Source organism: Zootoca vivipara, chromosome 13 (assembly GCF_963506605.1).
Source record: "Zootoca vivipara chromosome 13, rZooViv1.1, whole genome shotgun sequence".
Classification (NCBI taxonomy): domain Eukaryota; kingdom Metazoa; phylum Chordata; class Lepidosauria; order Squamata; family Lacertidae; genus Zootoca; species Zootoca vivipara.
Window position 1 is genome coordinate 35,858,707 of NC_083288.1, and position 22,202 is coordinate 35,880,908.

Here is a 22,202-nt window from a genome sequence, read left to right on the forward strand (position 1 = left end):
ATTTTATTCTGCCCCATCTCCAAGGAGCTCTGTTTGGCATAGAAGATGCTCATTGTATCAGGCCAATGGCCCATCTAATCCAACATCCTGTTCTGATAGTGGCCAATGTGCCAAAACATCTTGGCTGCCATTGGATACCAAGCACTTGACTCGGTGGCTGCTGATCCATTATGGCTAATGGGACGCTGCCCCACCAACCTCACTCTGCCCTCAGCTAGTCCTCACCTGGCAGCTCTGCCTGTCATTGGCTCTGGCGCCACCTGCTGTTGGCCTCCCTACCTTTTGCCCCACTACCTAGTCCCTATAGGCTAGCTGCCTCTGCCTTGACCTGTTGGGTCTTGTTTTCTGCTCTCCCTCAGGTGGCAAAATGTCTTGGGCCAGTGTTGTAATAATAAACCTACAGGGTTTGGGCTTGCACAGAGGGCCATTATGGGGCACAATTCCCCTGCTCTTCCTGTGCCCACTGGGGCTTTGTTTGCCACAGTTGAGGTGATGGCAGTGGGAGCGTTTGTCCTGAGCAGCTGTTGTGAAAGGTCACAGATATTTTGGAAGTCTCCTTCCATTGTTTCTCAGTGTCTCATTTGAGTCCCTTCCTACTATATCTTTAAATAACCTTGACCAGCTTGGGCTGGCATCCCTGCATCCTGCCAACCCAAAGCAAACCACCTTCCCTCACAGGATTCACTGCTGTGCCAAGCAAGTTCATCTACCTAATGGAAAGCTTCAAGAACAAACAAACCGGAAAAAGCCCCTTACGGTCATGCCACCTTTTAAAAAGCCCTGATATGGTTTTGAATTATATCTTTCTTTCCGTATCCGGGAAGCGAATCCGACTTACCCTATGCTTGCTTGCTGCACAAAAGTATATGAATTGTTTTATAATTTGTTTGCTTACATCTCTAAAGGCAAATATATCAAACTACACCTCTGGCAAGCTTCCCTGTGTGCAAAACACACAAGATAACTGAACCAGACACTAAGCCTCTGGCTAGACTGGAGCTGCAAAAATGCAGCGGTTAGAACGTATCTAGAGGGCATCCAGCTCAACCCCATAGATGATGATAATGATATTGTTGTTGTTGTTGTTGTTGTTATTATTATTAACCCGCCTGTCTGGCTAGGTTTCCTCAGCCACTATGCGTGGCTCCCAACAGAATTGATGATGATGATGATGATGATGACGACAATGATAATAATAATAATAATAATAATAATAATAATAATAATAATAAAGCGATAAATGACCCTCAAGAAAGCAGCCCACATTCGCTTAATTCAGGAGCAGTGTAATCCCAGAGTTGTTTACTGTGAATTAAATCCCACTATATTAAATGATGTTTTCTTCCTACAAAGTCTGCATTGGATTGCAGTCTTAGCCTAGAACTAGGAACCTCGAAACATAGCGAGCCTCAGAGCACAGTGAGGTCTCCCTTATAACATTTAGCATTTTGGTAGCATTTCAGACTGTTCCAAGCACTCTGTGCTCATTAATTATACCAGTATCCCTTACAACAATCCTCTACGGTAGGTTTCAGGAGAGTTTGCTGACCTTCAGCGAAATGATCAATAAAGGCAAATAAATAATTATGCAGCAACACCACTACACAGCATTTAAGTGCGCATACAAATTAATTTATGTGTGTTTTGTCAGGGATCATCACGACAGTCTTGTAAAAAGCAGGCCATGCTCCCTTCATTACAACAAAAAGCCCGTGGTCGCTAAGAAACAGCATCAAATGCAAGGTTATTGGACAACTCCAATCACTCCTAACCATTGACTATGCTGGCTGGGGTTGATGGAAGTTGAACTTACACAACATCCGGAGGGTCGCAAGTTCCAAATCCTTGATCTCTGGGGTTCAGAGCACCTTCCCCATCTCCAGCAAAGGCAGACCTTGGGGTTTTAAATTTCAGTGGCACCCTGTGTGACGCCAAAATCCGCCGCCCCCCCGCCTCTCACCACTGAAATTTGAGACCCCGAGGTTCTACATCATTGTTGTGGCACCCTAAATGTTCCCCTAAATCCTCTTTTGCCTCCAGCATTTGACAAATGGAACTAGGGACATAGTTCCCTCAAAATAGGCTACCACCATGCTCAATATAGCTCAGTATGTGTCGTGAAATAGCAGGTTGTGTGTGAACTTTATGGTGCCATTAGTGTCCATGCCCAGGCACTTGTATGCATGTGATTGAGAGGCATGATGCAGTAGTAACTTCCAGGGACCCTGCGGAGGGAGATGTACCCTGAAGAACAGGGCCGGCTCATCATAGACCCCCGGTGGCGCAGGGCACCATGGCGCCGGCCTGCCAGGAGGGCGCCGCGAGCTGCGCCTGCCCGCTGGCCGGCCAGTCCGCCGGTCCGCTGCGCAGCTGCGCGCGGCGCCCACCTGCCCACCGCGCTGGGAAACAGGGCGGGAGGGCGCCAGAGAGATCGCGCTGTGTCTGCCCGCCCGCCGCGCAGCAGCACCGCGCCCACCCGCCCACCGCGCTGGGAAACGGGGCGGAAGGGCGCCGGAGAGATCCGGTGCACCATGGCGACAGGGGCGCTTAAGACGGCGCTGCTGAAGAACGATAACCCTAGCAACTTGGACTAACAAAATATTCACAAGGCACCCACAACAGGCCGTACTAGGGGCAGTGATTTACCTGGGATAGGGAACACAAAGAAATACATGCATAAATTGGAACAGTAAAGAGGGGGAAAGGCAGTCTGCAGCGAAATGTTGCAGTATATCTTCACCTCCTTATCGCAGTGCTCCTGTTCAGGGTTCCAGCCAGAAAACCCTGCTTTCCTTTAAGATACTATGAGCCAAGGGGTATCCAACATAGCACCCTCAAGATATTGTTAGACTCCAGTTTCCCTCACCCCAGCCAGCATGGCCAGAGTCTGGGTCAGGCATGCTGGGAGTTGTGGGTCAACAACACCTGGGGGCACCATGTTGGCGAACCCTGCTGTCAGCTGTAAGGAGCTCAAATTGGGCACTCCACTCGTTCCCCGACTGAACAAGGCATCAAACTAAAACAGGGATTTCAGAGTTCAAGACTTGTAAGTGATGAAATTAGGAATGGGAGAAATGTTTGCTCCCCCAGATGACATATTTACTGAGCACTCATCCTGATCTGTTTGCACAAAGCTTAATGCTGATTATATCTGGTCTTTATTGAGTGTTTGGTTTGATTTGTTTGCAGGGAGATGATATTACAATGAGCAATCACTCTCTGTTCATCCTGATCTGCTTGTAGGGTGTTTACATTTCAATTTCTCCTAGTTTCTCATTTTTCTACTCTTAAATTCTGTTATCCACATTACCTCAGCATTTTGTGATTTTTGTGTGACGAAAAATTCACCAGCATTTTAGTGCGAATTTTTCCAAATATTCACATTTGTATGGAATTTTGCCCTATTATATACATTTTTCCGCAAGCGATTTCCCCTAACGGAATGTGTCTTTGTTTGTTATTTTCACTTATATGCATTTTAATGCACACTTTACCCTGGTATTTGCATTTTCGTACATGTTACTCATAGCTGCCAAGTTTTCCCTTTTCTCGCGAGGAAGCCTATTCAGCATAAGGGAAAATCCTTTTAAAAAAGGGATAACTTGGCAGCTATGCATGTTACTTGGCTGGAGAACCGCATTGCAAAATTTGGACGAGGGCGAACTTCATGATGGGGCTGCGTTTTGATTCACGTATTGTTTTTTGAAAATGAAAATCAGGGAGCTTCACCTTTAAATGAACATATAATCCAATATCTCCCCCATCCCAAACTGTTACTCATTCCTACAACCTATACTTTTCAGTGCATTTCCCATCACTTTTCTAACCACAAAAGTCTTACTCTTTTTTGAATTGCACAAACCTAAAGTTCTCTTAAATCTCTCCCACTGAATAATAGCAGAATATTATTAGCAAAAATGTTGCCTTTTCCCATTGATGCAGTTCCACGGACTCTGCTACCCTGCCATGAAATGGGTCAGTTGCTTGTTGGCTTGAGGAAGAAGGTTCAATTGTTTGTGGCTGAATGCAAACATGGAAAGTATTAGAAGCTGAGCTTACAAACTCAATAACTGCTTCAGCTGCATTCAACTAAACAGAAGAGATTTGTGTGGGGCTCATGCTTTGCCCAGAAACCACTTTCTGTGAACCAGAAGCCCTGCCTCCTGCTCCTAGTGGCACGTGGACTTTGTGGTTATGGAGCACTGTGAAAAAGGCACTCTGCACATGTTCAGCGGTGTTCTAATCTTTTATGATTGGTTGGACTGTCCCGCTGATAGCAGGTCCTGTGGGCAAATGACTGGGAAATGATTCCCAATGAGCTTTGAGGGAAAGAGTTAGATTATCGGGGGAAAGAGGGATGGAGTTTGGAATAGGGTTGCCAGACTCAATGGAGGACAGGACTTCTGTGCTTTTAATTACCCTGCTCTCTTTTGAGTCTGGAAACCTTAAAGAGAAACCAGCAGACCCTTTGCTTGGAAATTAAACAAAGGGTCTGCTGGTTTCTCTTTAAGGTTTCAAGACTCAAAAGAGAGCAGGGCAATTAAAGGCACAGAAGTCCTGTCCTCTGTTGAGTCTGGCAACCCTAGTTTGGAAAGAAACAGATTAAGATATGAATTGTAAGGAGGGGGGGCTAAGGGCCATTTCCTCAGTGGAAGACCACATGTTTTGCATGGGAAAGGTTCCGGGTTCAAATCTTGGCATTCTCCATCTGGAAGGAATCTCAGCTAGCAGGGCTTTTTCTACCGGAGAACCTGGAGCGCCAATACCAGTCAGAATAGGCTGGATGGACGAATGCGCCATCTGGTCAGCTTCTTATGTTCCTCTAAATGTGCGCATGAGTCTTCCAAGCACAGACTTCCTACTGAAAAACCTCACCAACAATCACCTTTGTTAGTTTCTCACAAAGGAGTCGGATAAGAACGCAGACCATCTCAGCAGCCCTTCCTTCTGAATGCAGACTCTTGCACTCCAGTTATACAGCTCCAGTTATACATCAAACCTAGCAAACATGGCTGGCTACACACACACACACACACACACACACACACACACACACACACACACACTGACCTCACCTGGAGATGGGCAGTCCAGAGATCTCTCTTCCCCTCCACAGGCGCTGGCTACTGCAGGAGCCGAAGTGTGTGCGTGCGAGGCCTTATAATGAGGTAACCAGACACCCCACCTCACCCCCCCCACCTCTCACATTTGGAGGATGCAATTTGCCGAGAGGAAAACGACACTGGCGTGTGAGTTCATCTCTGCATTCCTGGGGCAGAACGTTCACGGTCACAAATGAGCAGAGGAATCCTGTGTGAGCAGCTTTTCCCCCCTGTTGCAAGCTGGAAACCCTTTTCAGACGTTCATGTGGGGGCAAAAGTAACGTGTGTGAGAAACAGAAGACGTCACCAAAGCGGAACGTCACTCTGCCGCTGAACATCACATTTTCCACAGGACACCCGTCAGGAGCACCCACATGTACTTGGGAGGTCCCTCTGCTCTAAGGACCATGAAGAAGTTGGAGGCTGATCGTGTCGCTGCAATGCTAGCTAGCCCTCTCACCCCAACATGAAAACATGAAAAGGGCAAGTCAAGTTGGTGATGATTGGTCAACTCCACTTTCTCTCCATTTCTCATCTTTCAGATATTAAGTCCAACAGGCTCCGTTTCCACAACATTTCACGAATTCTATTTTAAACGTCCGCACAGAAATGTGTAAGCATTTGCGTGTGTGCTGCTTCTGACATCCTGCATACAATTTTGCCTAATACGCACAATTTTCGAAAAGCAATGTTTCTCAGGGCAACTTTTTTTTGATACACTGTTTTTCAGTTTTCAGATAGAGAGCCAAGTTTGGTGTAGTGGTTTAGAGTGTCGGACCAGCACCTGGGAGTTTCTGAGTTCAAATCCTCACTGAATGACCTTGAAGCTCACTGAATGACCTTGGGCCAGTTGTTACCTCTCAGCCTAACCCACCTCACAGGGCTGAGTTCCAGAGGATCTCCCGCTGAGCTGGGAGGTTCTGGGCACAGCTGGGCTACTCCAGTATAATTCTCCATCCTCAGTTCAGCCAGAAATATGCTAGAGTATCTCTCCCAGTCTGCTGGCTGAACCCATCCCAGTTAAGCCAGCATAAGCCCTGAAAAGGGGACATTTTTTTGGGGGGGTGTGTCATTTTCTCTAAAGTAATGCATTTCTGCATATTATTTTCACTAATGCATACATTTTTATGCACACATTACTTCGCTGGAGAACTACATTGCAAAATTCGGAGAAGCACAAATTTTGGAGGATGGCTGTGCTTTGGTTGATGTATTGTCTTGGAAACGATATGAATTATGAATGTTTGTCTTTAGATGCAAATTGAATTGGATTTATCACTCATCCCTCACGGTACCACTGTTGACATTATGCACTTTTCAGTGCCAATTGTTGACATAGCTCTCTGTTTGGTCCTCTTCAGGTGGATGGATCCAAGGAGGCCAACTGCGAATCAATGAACTTAAGACTGTTTTGATGTTTATTTGTTATTTTAATGATTCACTCTTAGCTTCCTGCGCTTTTATTATTGCTATTTATTTCAAATTATTTATTGCCTTCTCTTCATTGCTCACACCCTCACAGAGCAAGGGAGAACATTAAAACAAAACAAAATGAATCAAAACAATATTTCGTTTAAATTCAACCTAAAAAAGACAAGACACTCACCATATACTGTTGCTGTCTGTTATGCTGTGACCTGCCCAGAGTGGTTTGGCAGTCGTTATCTCTTCCCAGGGAATTCTGGGAATTGTAGCCCTGGGAAGGAAATAGGGCTTCTCCTAACAACTCCCAGCACCCTAAACAAACTACAGCTCCCATAATTCTTGGGGGAAAGCCATGAGTATTTAAAGTGGCCAACTTTTTTTAGCCAGTTTGTGACTTTAGCAGCAGTGTGATATGCAAACTTTAGCTGGGGATTCTGTTTATTGCCATGCTGTGAAAAGCTTCCCCTGTGTGTGCTCAAGCAGACTTTTTTTGTCCTGGCACTTTCCTCGGGAAAACTCACATTTTGCCACCGAATTGGAGGAAATGGCAACCCATGCAAAATCTGATTTGCTCCAATTCACTGGTAAAACATGGGTTTTTCCCGGGGAAAGTGCTGGGACAAAAAGGAAAAACAAACACTCTGACACAGACCAGAAAGCCCAGACCTGTGCCTAGAAATGTGGAGCAAAGGTTTAGTGTGGATGAGCCCTAAATTGGGTAGTCTTCTGGATATTTGGCGACCTTAAAGACAGGCAATCATTTAATAACAAAACAAGAGGTTTTTACATGGATCTTTTGGAATTCATTCTAGATAAATAAGCTCATTTACTTGTTTCTATCTGACTGTTATTCAGATAATCCCTCCAACACTTTGGAGATGAAAAGAGGCTCAGTCTTGTGTACTTTCCATACCTCTGCAAGCCAATCAACACTTCCGCTGTTACAAAGTCCTGAGAGTTCATGAATAGGGTTGGCAGGAGCTGGGACCGAGCAACGGGAGCTCACCCCGTTGCGGGGATTCAAACTGCCAACCTTCTGATCGGAAAGCCTTAGGCTCTGTGGTTTAGACCACAGCGCCACCCGTGTCCTTACCCCAAAGCAAATTAGAAACAACATATTGGAAGTCATAGGGCAGCTAACTAAGTGGTAGGTGGTAACCATTGAGACTTGTAAGGTTTGTGAATAAAGAGGAAGGCAAGTATGAGGGGGACAGAGATCACTGGGGCAGTGCCCCATTTGTGCTAATGGACCAGCCTCCATTGGCCCAGTTACAAAACAGGACAGGGCTTGTGCACACTTAATAGTTATGTGGAAAAGGGAATATTAGCAAAGGTAGCTTTTCATGCAAGCCACACCTGCAGATTTTCCTCGTTCAACACCATGCTTGTTCTCTTATAATAGCAATGATGACCATCTGAGAGGTTATGGAACTGAGTTCTAGTGAGTTCAAGCTGAAAAAGAAAAAAGGCCCTGGTATTGGGTTACTGTTTTATTTTTACTTGGTATTTTGTAGTTTTATATCTTGATTTTATTCTGTGAACTGCCCTGAGACCCCCGGGTATAGGGCGTTATATAAATTCTAATAATAATAATAATAATAATAATAATAATAATAATAATAATAATAATACAACTGTTAAAGGTGCAAGAGTCCTGCCCTCTTTCACATCTGGCTGCACACAGATTCGCTAGCAGAAGGAACCACAAAATACAGACTGTCTCTGGTTAATAGCTGGAGAGCACATCAGTGTGTAGAACCAGGGAGCTGGCCAGTGCTATAGGAATGTCTGGAGAACAATCTCATATGATCTGACATCGGTGTGGGTGGGAGAGCGGGTGGGGTGGGGGAGAGAAACACTGCCCTCTCCCTAACCCTCCATATATGGACCCTGCCCCTGCTGGTGGGGCCTTTAGTTATGGATACCGGCAAAACAAGCTTCCCCATTGCAGTGTCCTTGTGTGACAATGCCCTGCTGCGTACCAAGAGAGCTTTCTATTTGGAGGCCTTTAGAAGAATGAGAGGAGCTGGCAGCATTATCCAAGCAGAGAATAGAAACAGCCAAGTGAGAACCCCGTTCCCCACCCCTCCATTGTTCCCAGGCTGGAATGTCAGTGTAACAAGAGCCCTCCCAGCTGTTAGGAGCAAGATAAACTTAGCCTGGGGGGTTGAGATGGAAAAGGCAAAAGGCAGTGTGTGTATGTAATCGGGGGGGGGGGGGAGGCAGGCTGCTGGTGGGGACTGAGATCTCAGAGGAACAATAAACACGTTGAGAAAGTGTGGCGAGACTTGGCTTTCTTCTGGATGAGTGTTGTTTAGTCGTTTAGTCGTGTCCGACTCTTCGTGACCCCATGGACCATAGCACGCCAGGCACTACTGTCTTGCACTGCCTCCCGCAGTTTGGTCAAACTCATGTTCGTAGCTTCGAGAACACTGTCCAACCATCTTGTCCTCTGTCGTCCCCTTCTCCTTGTGCCCTCCATCTTTCCCAACATCAGGGTCTTTTCCAAAGATTCCTCTCTTCTCATGAGGTGGCCAAAGTATTGGAGCCTCAGCTTCACGATCTGTCCTTCCAGGGAACACTCAGGGCTGATTTCCTTCAGAATGGATAGGTTTGATCTTCTTGCAGTCCATGGGACTCTCAAGAGTCTCCTCCAGCACCATAATTCAAAAGCATCAATTCTTCGGCGATCAGCCTTCTTTATGGTCCAGCTCTCACTTCCATACATCACTACTGGGAAAACCATAGCTTTAACTATACGGACCTTTGTCGGCAAGGTGATGTCTCTGCTTTTTAAGATGCTGTCTAGGTTTGTCATTGCTTTTCTCCCAAGAAGCAGGCGTCTTTTAATTTCGTGACTGCTGTCACCATCTGCAGTGATCAAGGAGCCCAAGAAAGTAAAATCTCTCACTGCCTCCATTTCTTCCCCTTCTATTTGCCAGGAGGTGATGGGACCAGTGGCCATGATCTTGGTTTTTTTGATGTTGAGCTTCAGGCCATATTTTGCGCTCTCCTCTTTCACCCTCATTAAAAGGTTCTTTAATTCCTCCTCGCTTTCTGCCATCAAGGTTGTGTCAGCTGCATATCTGAGGTTGTTGATATTTCTTCCGGCAATCTTAATTCCGGCTTGGGATTCATCTAGTCCAGCCTTTCGCATGATGAATTCTGCATATAAGTTAAATAAGCAGGGAGACAATATACAACCTTGTCGTACTCCTTTCCCAATTTTGAACCAATCAGTTGCTCCATATCCAGTTCTAACTATAGCTTCTTGTCCCACATAGAGATTTCTCAGGAGACAGATGAGGTGATCAGGCACTCCCATTTCTTTAATAACTTGCCATAGTTTGCTGTGGTCGACACAGTCAAAGGCTTTTGCATAGTTGATGAAGCAGAAGTAGACGTTTTTCTGGAATTCTCTAGCTTTCTCCATAATCCAGCGCATGTTTGCTATTTGGTCTCTGGTTCCTCTGCCCTTTCGAAATCCAGCTTGCACTTCTGGGAGTTCTCGGTCCACATACTGCCTAAGCCTGCCTTGTAGAATTTTAAGCATAACCTTGCTAGCGTGTGAAATGAGTGCAATTGTGCGGTAGTTGGAGCATTCTTTGGCACTGCCCTTCTTAGGAACTGGATGAGTGTAGATGGACCTATTGCACTATGATTTTGCTTGATTGGTGGGTGTTGATGGTCAGGGACTGAACAAAAGAGACAGTGATCCTCAATGTCTCTCTGTTGCAGGGGTGGGGAGTCTTTTTTCCAGTTTGAGGGCCACATTTCCTTCTGGGCAACTTTCCAGGGTCACATGCTGCTGGTGGTGAAGCAACCAATGCCAATTTCACTTGTATACAGGTGGCTGGTGTCTTCACACATACCTCTCTGTCTCTGCCCAGGCAAGCAAAATGCACCATAAGAGCTCAATGACACATTCCTGCCAGGCCAAAACATTTGGGGAGAGTGTGAAGCAGGTATGGCAAAGTGGGAGGGAATGTGGTATTGGGAGAGTCTTGAGGGCTGGATTGAGAGACTTGGTGGGCCACATTTGCCCTGCTGCCCTGAGGCTCCCCACACCTGATTCACAGCCTTTGGAGTGAGATGCCCAGCAGAAACTGGTGATGAAATGGAAAGGCAGTGAGAAGGCACTTGGGTGCTTTGAATTTGGAAAGGGAGAGTGCATGGGCACAGCCCTAACTTGGTTGAAAGAGAGCTACCAAAGACAGCTGCCCGATTAGAGGACATGATATTTGCTTTAGGAGCCTGAGGGGCAGACGGTGTCTTACATTATCCGTGCTTAAAAAGAAAATGCATGAACTAGGCATTTTTATTCTAAAGAAAAAGCAGCCATGGGGCCCCAATCTAGAACATGCTTCTGATCTGGATCTTGCACCAATTTTCTGCCGAAAAGTCTATGGCTCATGCTGCTTTTTGTATCCTTTTGATACAAAAAGGATTTCGTCATCAAGGGTAAAGAGTAGTATGACCATGCAGGTGCAGTGCCCTGTTCCAAATTGGGAGCGCATTCCAGATTGGGGGCATCATTTGGCTCAGAGGCATCTTTCCCATAGGGCTTAGTGGCTCGTTGCGCCAGGGTGCCAGCCTCTCAGGGGTGCCGGAGAAAAGGGGGAGCTGCACGGCTTTGCCAGCAGCCTCCCCTTTCCCTTCACGCCACCAGATGGTTGGTGGGGCGCAACGAGCCACTAAGGCTTATGGCTCCTCCTCCTGCTCCACCTCCTCTCCCTCGGCCGCGGGAATCCCCTCAGCCACTGCCCGCGGAGCCGCTGTCGTCTGAGGGAGCGGCGGCGGCAGGAGCGGCTCCCGAGGGGCCTCCTCCGTGTCACGGGTGCCCATCGCCCCACCACCATCACTCCCCGGGGCACAGGCGACGGTGTGGCAACTGCCTCCTGCTCCTGCAACTGCCTCCAGCGAGAGCACCGGCAGTGGGCTGTCGTTGTCAGGCAGTGGAGGAGGAGGAGGCACCCCAGAGCCTCGCAAGCGACTGCGGGGTTCCAGCAGTCTGGCCAGTCACACCACGGCCACCACATTGGCAGTGTCTTCTGTGGGCGGCAGCTCCCGGGGCTATGAGGTGGTCCGCAAGTTGGGCCCCGAGTTCCAAATTCTGGGAAACGGAGGGGACGCCGGAGGGATCTTTGCGCCAGGGCTGCGGGTGTGCTTAAGACGGCCCTGATTCGGCTGCTTTTCCTTCTGAATAAAAGTACTGTAGCCTACTTAAGCACACTTCTCTAAAACTGTGAATAATATAACCAGTGGTAGTTTTCTAGAAAAAGAGGTGCCGTAACTCACCATGAACACCTCCCTTGTTCTCTTACCATTGCAATGGAGCCCACTTGAGAGGTGCCAGAACTGAGTTCTGGTGAGTTCCAGCTGGGGGGAAAAACACCCTGAATATAACACGTTGTTTGGCCTTGATTCATCCCAAAGATCAGCCTTTGCCAACATGATGGACTCCAGAGTTTTTGGACTACAACTCCCATCAGACCCAGCAAGCAATGTTGGATTGTAGGGGTCCCTTTACCTTTACCTTTACTTTTAACAAGTCATTGGAGAACAAGGGAGCCATGAGCTGTGGGATATGGGAGCAAAGCAAGAGCACCATTTCAGACAAATTTTGGAGGAAATCATGGACGCTATCCAGCAGTTCTCAAAAACCTTGAAATAGATCACACGCCTTTAATAAACAAAACCCTCCTCCAAACAGCTTGTTTCTGCAAGCTTATTGCTGCTACTGGATGTAATAAGCGACACTGTTCCCGATCAGTCATTTTAAAAGCAAATAGTTTAATGGGTTTCTTGTGGCGCTGACTTCCATAAAGGTACGGGACAGTCAACATCAACCTGGAGTCATCCAGATGTTTTGGACTGAAACTCCCTTCAGCCCTGGCTAATGCATTGTAGTCCAAAACATCTGGCAAACTCTAGATTGGTATAGGAGATATATGCAACTGTCCCCCTCTGGTTCCTAAACTTGCTGATGTGGTGTGCTTGTGTGCTGATAATTATAACCATGTGGGGAGGAAGTGAACAGAAAACATGCCTTTGAACCAGCAGACATTCCCGTGAAGGCCACCTTTGGTTTCTGAGACTTTTCCTTTCCAAAGAGAACTTTGTAGCCCTGGAACCTCAGCTCCTTATTTAAACAGGCACAGTTCCAGGTAATTTAGAGTGACTTACGTATATTATATTAGGAAAGCACAGGTGATAACCCCATGTTTGTGTGTTCATAACCTCCTTTCTGTTCTTTCCTTTCAAGTCAGAACGTGAGTCACTTGGTCAATGTGATTGCTTTATCATTTACTTTGGTAGCTGTCTTGCTTTGCAGTATGGAAAGGAAATGTGCACTGCAGATTAGTTAGCGCTGATAGAAGGGGCAAGAGTGAAGCAGGGGGGGTAGAATTAGATGTAATTGCTTAAAGGTTATTAGGATAAAAGAAGTAATGTTAAAATTTATGGATCTTTTTGGGAAGTAGTTTTAGGCCAGGCACCCCCAAACTCTGGCCCTCCAGATGTTTTGGACTACAATTCCCATCATCCCTGGCTACTGGTCCTCTTAGCTAGGGATCATGGGAGTTGTAGGCCAAAACATCTGGAGGGCCGGAGTTTGGGGGTGCCTGTTTTAGGCTAAGGGGTGAAATAGAAGATAAGTGGGTGGGACATTAATTATGGGTTAGGAATAATTGATGAAATGTTGATAAGGATAATGATGAAATGCTGATAATAAAAATGTGGATAATGAAGAGGAAAGGGTTAATGAAATAGAGGAACATGAAAACTCATAAGATGTGGAAAATGATTTAAGATATAATATGAAAATTGCTAAAGATGAATAAAAAATGGAACCAGTGAGGGGGGAACCGAGGAAGTCTATATAAGAATGTTAATGTTAAGCAATGTAGATTGTCGCCGTTGTTATTCTTTTCTTCTCCCCCCCTTTTTATTTTTGAATTTTTTATTCCCCCCCCCCATTCTTATAAAATGAATAAATATTATTTGGGGGGGGGGGAATATCCATTTATTGCTTTCAGTGTTCTGGAATGAACATCAACTACAAACAATACATGAAAACAACTTGTTCTAAAAGCTCTTTTCAATTTAGCCATGGGCTAATAATTTAGGCCATGGGCTAATAATAATAATAATAATAAATAAATAAATAAATAAATAAATAAATAAATAAATAAAATCAAAATAAATCAAAATAAATCAAAATAATAAAGTTTTATGGAATTATTTTCTTCATCATTAATGCTGTGAGCCCCTACATATTAAGCTCAGGTTGTATATAAGGTAAAAGGTAAAGGACCCCTGGACGGTTAAGTCCAGTCAAAGGCAACTATGAGGTTGTGGTGCTCATCTTGTTTCAGGCCGAGGGAGTCGGCATTTGTCCAGAGACAGCTTTCCGGGTCATGTGGCCAGCGTGACTAAACCGCTTCTCGTGCAATGGGACACCGTGACGGAGTGCATGGAAACGCTGTTTACTTACACTGGCATGCTTTCAAATTGCTAGGTTGGCAGAAGCGGGGACAGAGCAACAGGACCTCACCCCATCATGTGGATTTGAACCACCAACATTCTGATCAGCAAGCCCAAGAGGCTCAGTGGTTTAGACCATAGTGCCACCCACACATTTATACATGTGCAAATGAAACCATATATCTTAAAGACACCACAGTCTCCACCAACCTTCATTCCAAGGAAACTGAACCCTGGGTAAATGCTGGAACTAGTGGACTCTTTCACCGATCAGAGATTGGAATAACATGTGACAACAATATTACATAAGTGAACATAAAACTATCACAATTAAAAACAAAGATTAAACCCACAAAAAAATTAAAACAACTGTAGGTGACTACATGACATGTCTGGGTAGGTTTACCAATGCTATATACTGCTATATTCTACTCCTGAAATCCTGAGACACACAGAGAGATTGCATACCCTCCAACATTTCTTTGATGAAAACAAAGAAAAAGTGGCTCAAAAATCAAATCAAAGGGATCAAATCAGAAACCGGGATGGCTTCTGTAAATCTGGGACTGTCCCTTGAAAACAGAGACAGTTGGAGGGTCTGAGATTATTAGTTAGAGCTGCAAGCTTATAGGAAGCGGCAAACTGCACCCAATCTGGTTGGATCTTGTGCCCCTCCTTCAACTCCCCTTCCAGCCAAACTGTTTTCTTTGTCACACAACTGGGCAACTTTCCTGGCTTATCCCTCCGGTCTGTTTGTCTACCTATCACTCTCTCTTTCTTCAGCACTTGCTCTTGGCTTTAGCCCAGCTAGCTTCTGCTTTGGTACCTCTTCACCAGATATCTCACACATGAGCATCCTGTTCTACTAGATTAGAGCTTCGGGCTCCCACGGTAAGTGGAAGCTGGCAAACAGATTCTCTTCTCGGCAGGTATTTTTAATCAGAGGTCTTGGAATTCAGGACCATGGACAGCTCCCCCTGGGCTGGCTGAATTCTTCCTATATTACTTGCAGAGAGGTGATGCCTCAGCAAGAGCTGAGGACACGACAGCAGGGGTGCCAACTTGAATAAAATATTGGGGGGACCCAGGTAAGCCCGCCCTGCATAATTGATCACATGACACTGTGCATGCTCACCATTTGAATGGCAATGTCCATTAACTTTGGGAGGCCCCTTAGATATTTTATTGGGGCCCCTGAAGACTCCTCGGCCCCTAGGAGTAAGACTCCTATGCATGATAGGATATAGACTGGCAAGGCCTGTGCTGTAATTGCCCCCCACCACACCCCTTAAAGAAGCTGACTGTGCTGAGGAAGGTGGGAAAGGTCATATTCTTACACTGGGAGTGCCCAGGAATAAGTGGTTAGGATTCCCCTATGAGTACGGCAGCATGCATTTCTTCCACATCCCTATGTTTTGCAGGATAATATGTTCGGCAGGATAATATGACTGAGTAGCTTTGGGTGTAATGGCACCGGGTGTATGGACCCAATCCTCTTCGTTTCCACGTCTTCCTTTCTATCTCATTATGTTGAATCACTCTCACACTCCTCATTTTTTTCTCTGCCTTTGAGAAGGACTGATTTGCATGCAGAAGGTCTTTCAGTCCCTGGTATGTCCAGGAAGAGTTGTGTACCCCTGCCATTGTACCACTATGTACCATTGAAAGTCATGGCAGATTCCTATCTTCCTAGAATGGACCTTTTCCTCAATTGTGGGTTGCTCTCCCCAGGGAGACTCACCTGTCACCTTAATTACATATCTTTAGGCACCAGGCAAAAACATTTCTCTATAACCAGGCCTTTGGCTGATTAAACACTCTATGGCCTATTTAACGTGTTTGTGGAGGACTACGAGACATCTTAACAAACCATCCCAAGCAATTATATAAATCCTGTGTTCAGATTGTAAGATACACTGTTTGAACTGGAGGACTTCTTGTTTTAGCTCCAAGTGCAGGCAGAAAACAAGTGGCCAGAGGGCCTCAGGCAGTTCTGAAGTCTGTACATGGTGTGCAAAATGGCCATTTATGATTGCTAAATTATGATCTGCAAGGGTTTCTGCATGGGTTTTATGACAGGTCTGCAGAAAAGCAGTAACTTCCTTATGAAAATCTTGTTAAAATGTCAGCATTTTATTACCTGTGGCTCTTCCTTATTCTTACTCAGACAGGGCAGGTCCCACAGGAGGGGTGCAATGCTACATGGAGGCAGATAAAACCCAATGTACTTTTTTCTGGAGTCCTGCCCACATTTCTCAGAATACCTCTGGAGACTGGCTGCAACTTCAAGCACCAAGTTAATTTTTCCCTGTGACCAGGTGAGCAGGAGTGCAGGGGGATCTATTTGCTGACTCTGTGTGTGTCTCTTTGTGTGTGCATGAGAGAGGGGAAGCAAAACACATGCAAGAAGCATGACTAGATGGTGGAGAGATGGAACAGTGGAGGGAATGGAGAAGCAAAGGTTACTCACCTCTCCCCACCATGAGCAACAGAACATGGGAAAGGTGGATTCTTTGCTGGGATACAACCTGATATCAAGGTGCTATGAAGCAAATAAACTTTTGTGGATTAGTCAGCAGTTCCCAAGGAAACAGAGAGGATCTCTTCATTTATTTCCAGGAGCTGCCAACATCACAAAAGTAGAAATGACCATTATGGACAAAGAAAAAGAAACGGGAAATGACTGCTCACGGAACAATGACAGTGTTACAACCTGGGATAATCATAAAGGGTATCTGGCTCTTTATAAATCTCCCGTTGCTTCAGTGACCAAAGCAGAGGACTTTAACTTAGATGGACATCTAGGAAATTTTGACTCCTGGGAATTGAACTGTTTTGCTATATACCTGAATGTGGTCAAAAGTGGCAGAATATTATCTTAAGAACAAAGAAGTGAGAAGACAGGAGGCCTTCCTTTTGGGGCATTTGCAGTTAAGAATGTCTTTGGTTATGCAAATACATTAAAAAATCTAGACAGAAAGACTAATTTCAGATAATTAGCAACAATTAATTTAGAAATTAAGTTGATGTAAAAATGCAAAATTTCCAAAAACAAGGTGAGACTACATATGTGAAGAAATGGGAGAAGGATTTGCACAGTGCAAAGGGTGGGTTTACTTTAAGTATCCTTCTAGGCATTTGTGCAGTGGCTTTCAGGCTTATTAATTCAGTCTGGAACTTGATACACATTTACCTGGGAGTAAGTTCCACTGAAGTTATGGGCATGTATAGCATAAAGGGTCACAGTGCCATCTAAGTCATGACTGACGTATAACAGTGATTATGCATGTTGATCTTACCTGTCTTTTCACCCCACTTTGCTCTTCTTTTAGGTGTTTCTATTGTGCAGCTATGGATCTCCCCCAAAGATGTTCCTTCAGTCAACCTTACCTCTTATTCTTCCTCTACTTCTTTGGCTTCCTGTCCCTCTCTACATTCTTGCACCTATATGACAAGATGCCATATCAGCGGTGGAGGGTCAACTTGAAGAATGCATCCAATTTCCCAGGGATGGGACATCCTGCTTCCCTCACCACCACCACTTCTTCTCGGTCATACTATAACATAACCACCACTTCTTCCAGCTCTTCCTCTAAGATAATGGATAGTGGTATATGGACAGTGAACTCCATTGGCCGTTTGGGAAACCAGATGGGGGAATATGCCACCCTCTATGCCTTAGCCAAGATGAATGGACATCAAGCCTACATCTATCCCGCCATGCACCAGTACCTCTCACCAATATTCCGGATCACTTTGCCTGTGATCAATGCTGAAGTGGCCAAAAAGATCCACTGGAGGAACTTTGGTCTCCATGATTGGATGTCAGAGAATTATAAACACATCAAAGGCAAGTACGTCCGGCTGACGGGCTACCCATGTTCTTACACTTTTTATCACCATATCCGCCAAGAGATAATTCAGCAGTTCTCCTTCCATGACCACATCAAGGAAGAAGCCAATCAATATCTTCAGGAGCTAAGGGGGCAGCGCCAGGAGGTGACATATGTTGGTGTGCATGTCCGCAGAGGGGATTATGTCTATGTGATGCCCAAGATCTGGAAAGGTGTGGTGGCTGACAGGGGCTATTTGGAGAAAGCCATGAACTATTTCAGAGAGAAGTACCCCAATCCCATCTTTGTGGTGACCAGCAATGGGTTGGAGTGGTGCAAGGAAAACATCAATGCCTCCAGAGGGGATGTTTATTTTTCTGGGGATGGGCGGGAGTCCTCTCCAGGGAGGGATTTTGCTCTCCTTGCTCATTGCAACCACACAATAATGACGATTGGCACTTTTGGCATCTGGGCCGGCTACCTGGCTGGTGGGGAGACCGTCTACTTGGCCAACTACACCCTCCCAGACTCTCCCTTCCTTAAGGTCTTCAGGCCCTCAGCAGCATTTTTGCCTGAATGGATTGGGATTCCAGCGGACCTTTCCCCTCTGCTGCCCAAGAAACCTTCCCAAGTCCAGAAGCCAGAAGCTTGAGCAGATAGTTGCTGATTCAGGTCAAATTAGATACTGTTGGAAGGACTTGTCTGGGCACTGATTCCACAAAGCATGTATGTGAGAGTGGTCACCAGTACTCCTGACAAGAGGGCTCAAAAACCTAGCTTGGTCAAACACATTGATTCCACCTCTTTTAGACCTCACTTTGCAGTAAGGTGAAGGGGTTGGGACATAACCATATTCTAAGGCCTTACACCACCAAGCCCTTAGCAGCAATATGTACACAGGAACAATGGACATAACTGCACTTTCAAGAGGCTTCCTCTCGTACTAAAGAACATTGGGAACTTTAGCTCTGTAAGTGGGCATATTGAGCCCAGGATCATCTACTCTGCAGACTGTCCGTGGGTCTGCAACGTTTCAGGTCAGAGAAAAGTCTGCCTCCGCACTAATCCAAGATGTGTTTTAACTGGGAATGCAATGGATTGAACATTGGAATTCCTTCATGCACAATATTTGCTCTAGTGTTGAGAATGATGAACAGGGATGGGGCTCTGTGGAAAAGGCAGAGTGGGAAATACAAGTCTAGCTTGGGTCGTCCCCGTCCCCCCCCCCATCTGACCTCTTTCCTCACCATGATACCCCAAGGTCCAGAACAGGGGTAGCCATTATGTTGGCTTCCAGATGTTCTCAGACTCCAAGTCCCATCATCCTTGGCCATTGGCTATGCTGGTCAGAGCTGAAGGGAGTTGGAATGTTGGCAACACCTGCTCTAGACATTCCTGCATCCCACCCTCAACTGCTTTCACTATCAACTCACTGCAACTTGCTCCCTTAAAAAGCAGCATGTCCTTAGTTCTTAAAGGCACAGAACCACTATCCGATTTATTTATTTTTAAAGGATGTATTGCCATTCAGCACCACTCACTCTCAGTCCAAATATATCACTATGGGCAGGTGTTCCCTCCCATCTCTCTCCTGGCAAGAAATATCTTTTGATGCATATATTTGTATTTTCCTGGAGCTGCTGCCCAGCTGACTTGGTTACCATATGCAGGTTGCTCCTCCCCACTGTTGTTTTGAATGCAATTGAGCCATAGTATATATCAATGGGACGCGGGTGGCGCTGTGGGTTAAACCGCTGAGCCTAGGGCTTGCCGATCAAAAGGTCGGTGGTTTGAATCCCCGCAATGGGGTGAGTTCCCGTTGTTCGGTCCCAGCTCCTGCCAACCTAGCAGTTCGAAAGCACGTCAAAGTGCAAGTAGATAAATAGGTACCGCTACAGCGGGAAGGTAAACGGCATTTCCGTGTGCTGCTCTGGTTCGCCAGAAGCAGCTTAGTTATGCTGGCCACATGACCTGGAAGCTGTACGCCGGCTCCCTCGGTCAGTAAAGTGAGATGAGCGCCGCAACCCCAGAGTCGTCTGCAACTGGACCTATTGGTCAGGGGTCCCTTTACCTTTACCTTATATATCAATGGTTTCCAAATCTTTCAGGCCACATATGCCCCACCTCCCACCCCAGTTCCAGAAACTCATCCCCAGTGCCCCCTACCCTGTCCTTTAAAAAGCATGATTCAGAATAGTGGTTTGCACAACTTGGAATTATTATTATTTATCATCACCATCATCATCATCATTAATTTTTGCCGCCCATGTGGCTGGGTTTCTCCAGGAAGAGAACAACACAATAAAACTAAAAAACCCAGTTAATTGCACATTTACTCACAATCAAATGGAAACTATTTAGTTTAATTAATTCAACAAAACTGGTGGATTTCATTCACTGAAACCAGATATTGCATGAAAAGTACTTTTATGCATTCATATTAATGAAACAATAAAGGTGAAGGAAATTCATAGCACGCTATATGTCTATATATCTACTTACGAAACATGCCCACAGAGCTGAACCACCCATGAGGCAAGGAGAAGCGGCCACCTTGCGTGGCAGGATACACAGGGGGCAGCAGATCCAGCCTACAAGAAATGCATCACCACCTGCTGCTGCCATCACAGAGATAAGAACGGCTTCAGCACCCTCCTTGGAGGCTGGATTTGTAGCCTCCTCAGCCGCCCCCCCACCCCCATGGCGACTGTACTGCAGCCTCTCAGCAAATAGGATGTGCTGCTAGTCTCCTCCCATCCCTAGGGAGGAAAAAGCTGGAGCTGTTCTCTGGGGTCTTTTGGAGTCTGCACCTCCCTGACATGATTCAGAGTAGCCCATCCCAAACCCTCCAAGCGTTTCCAGAGGCACCCCTAATTCAGAGAAGCCGTCCCGGTTTCTGATTTGATCCTGGAATGTCCCACTTTTCCTTAGGGTGTCCCTGTTTTCATTGGATAAATGTTGGAGGGTATGGAGTTATCCGACCCCACGAGCCATCTGAAGGCAATTCTGTATAGGGAAGGTTTTTTTATGTTTAATGTTTTTTTTATGTTTTTATATATGTTGGAAGCTGCCTAGAGTGGCTGGGGCAACCCAGTAAGATGTATGGGGTATAAATAGTAACATTATCATTGTGGAATGGGACAACCCTTTTTTCCTTGGAGAAATGTTGGAGGGTATGCCATCCCCCCGCCTTGATTTTTATTTCCACTTCAACCATTGCATAAAGTTGATTTGATCCATCACCTTGTTTCTGATAATAGATATTCACTCCTCCCTTGTTCCCAGTGTAGATCTTTGATCATCTCCCCTCTACCCCCCCTCCCCGGCAGGGGAGATGCCGTTTTGTGGTTTGCCTGAAGTGCGAAAATGTCTTTGGCTGGTATGGTAATACTGATAGAGAATGTTAATAACAAAAGCCTATTTCAGATAGCCTGAACCTGATTTTGAATTTTGGAAAGTATGTGTTTGGAATCGTGGAGGGAAGAAGCGAGCCTGGTCTAAAAACCAAAGAAGAAAGAATCTGAGGCGCCACCAGGCTGCCAAGATCATTGGACTTTACATGTAGCTCATCATCAAATCCCATGTGTGGCTGTCTCCTGGGACAACCTTGCTGGAACAGGGTTTGCAGGCAGAGGGCGATCTATGCTCCTGTAAGACATATAGTCTCTATACACTAAGTTCTAGCAGAACTATCTGTTGCACCGTCCTACTTTGTGTAATAACATTTCAGATTTGTCAAAGTGTTTTATACTATTTCATATTCACAGGCACCCTGGTGTGATGGGAACACCCCCTCCCCCAATCCGATGTCAAGGAAATAAACACCTATCCGACTTTTAGAAGACATCTGAAGGCAGCCCTGTTTAGGGAAGTTTTAAATGTTTGATGTTTTATCATATTCTTAATATTCTGTTGTGAGCCACCCAGAGTGGCTGGGGAAACCCAGCCAGGTGGGCGGGGTATAAATAATAAATTGTTTTTATTATTATGTCAAGATGGATATCATTCACTGAAAATGTAACAAAGATATGTACCCAATGCGATACAATGAGCAGAGAGGAAGAGCTTTAAATTGCCTCCAGATTTTCTTGTGGTGGTGCAACAGAGACAGACTTGGTGAAGCAGATCACTTCCTATGCCAAGGTCAGCTGCAAATGTTCTGGCTTAATTACACAGGAGCCAACTCTTAGGGGCCGTGGGGGCTTTGGCCCACACAATAAAATATTTGAGGGGACTGGGCCCCCACAAAGTTGATGGGCATTGCCATTCAAATGGAGTGTGTGCGCTTCGTCATGTGATCAATTGTGTGGGGCAGGACTTACCTGGGCCCCCACAATATTTTATTCAAGTTGGCACC

General features: G+C 45.7%; 2 protein-coding genes across 2 annotated transcripts in view; one reads left to right on the forward strand and one right to left on the reverse strand.

The window, feature by feature from the left end:
• The window catches only part of TNNT1 (troponin T1, slow skeletal type), a 119,563-nt gene that overhangs the window by 25,620 nt on the left and 71,741 nt on the right, over positions 1-22,202 (reverse strand). The window lies entirely within an intron of this gene.
• On the forward strand, positions 17,364-18,497 carry LOC118095493 (galactoside alpha-(1,2)-fucosyltransferase 2-like). The gene has a single exon (XM_035136743.2). It carries the CDS (start codon positions 17,364-17,366, stop codon positions 18,495-18,497), a length of 1,134 nt encoding a protein of 377 aa, XP_034992634.2.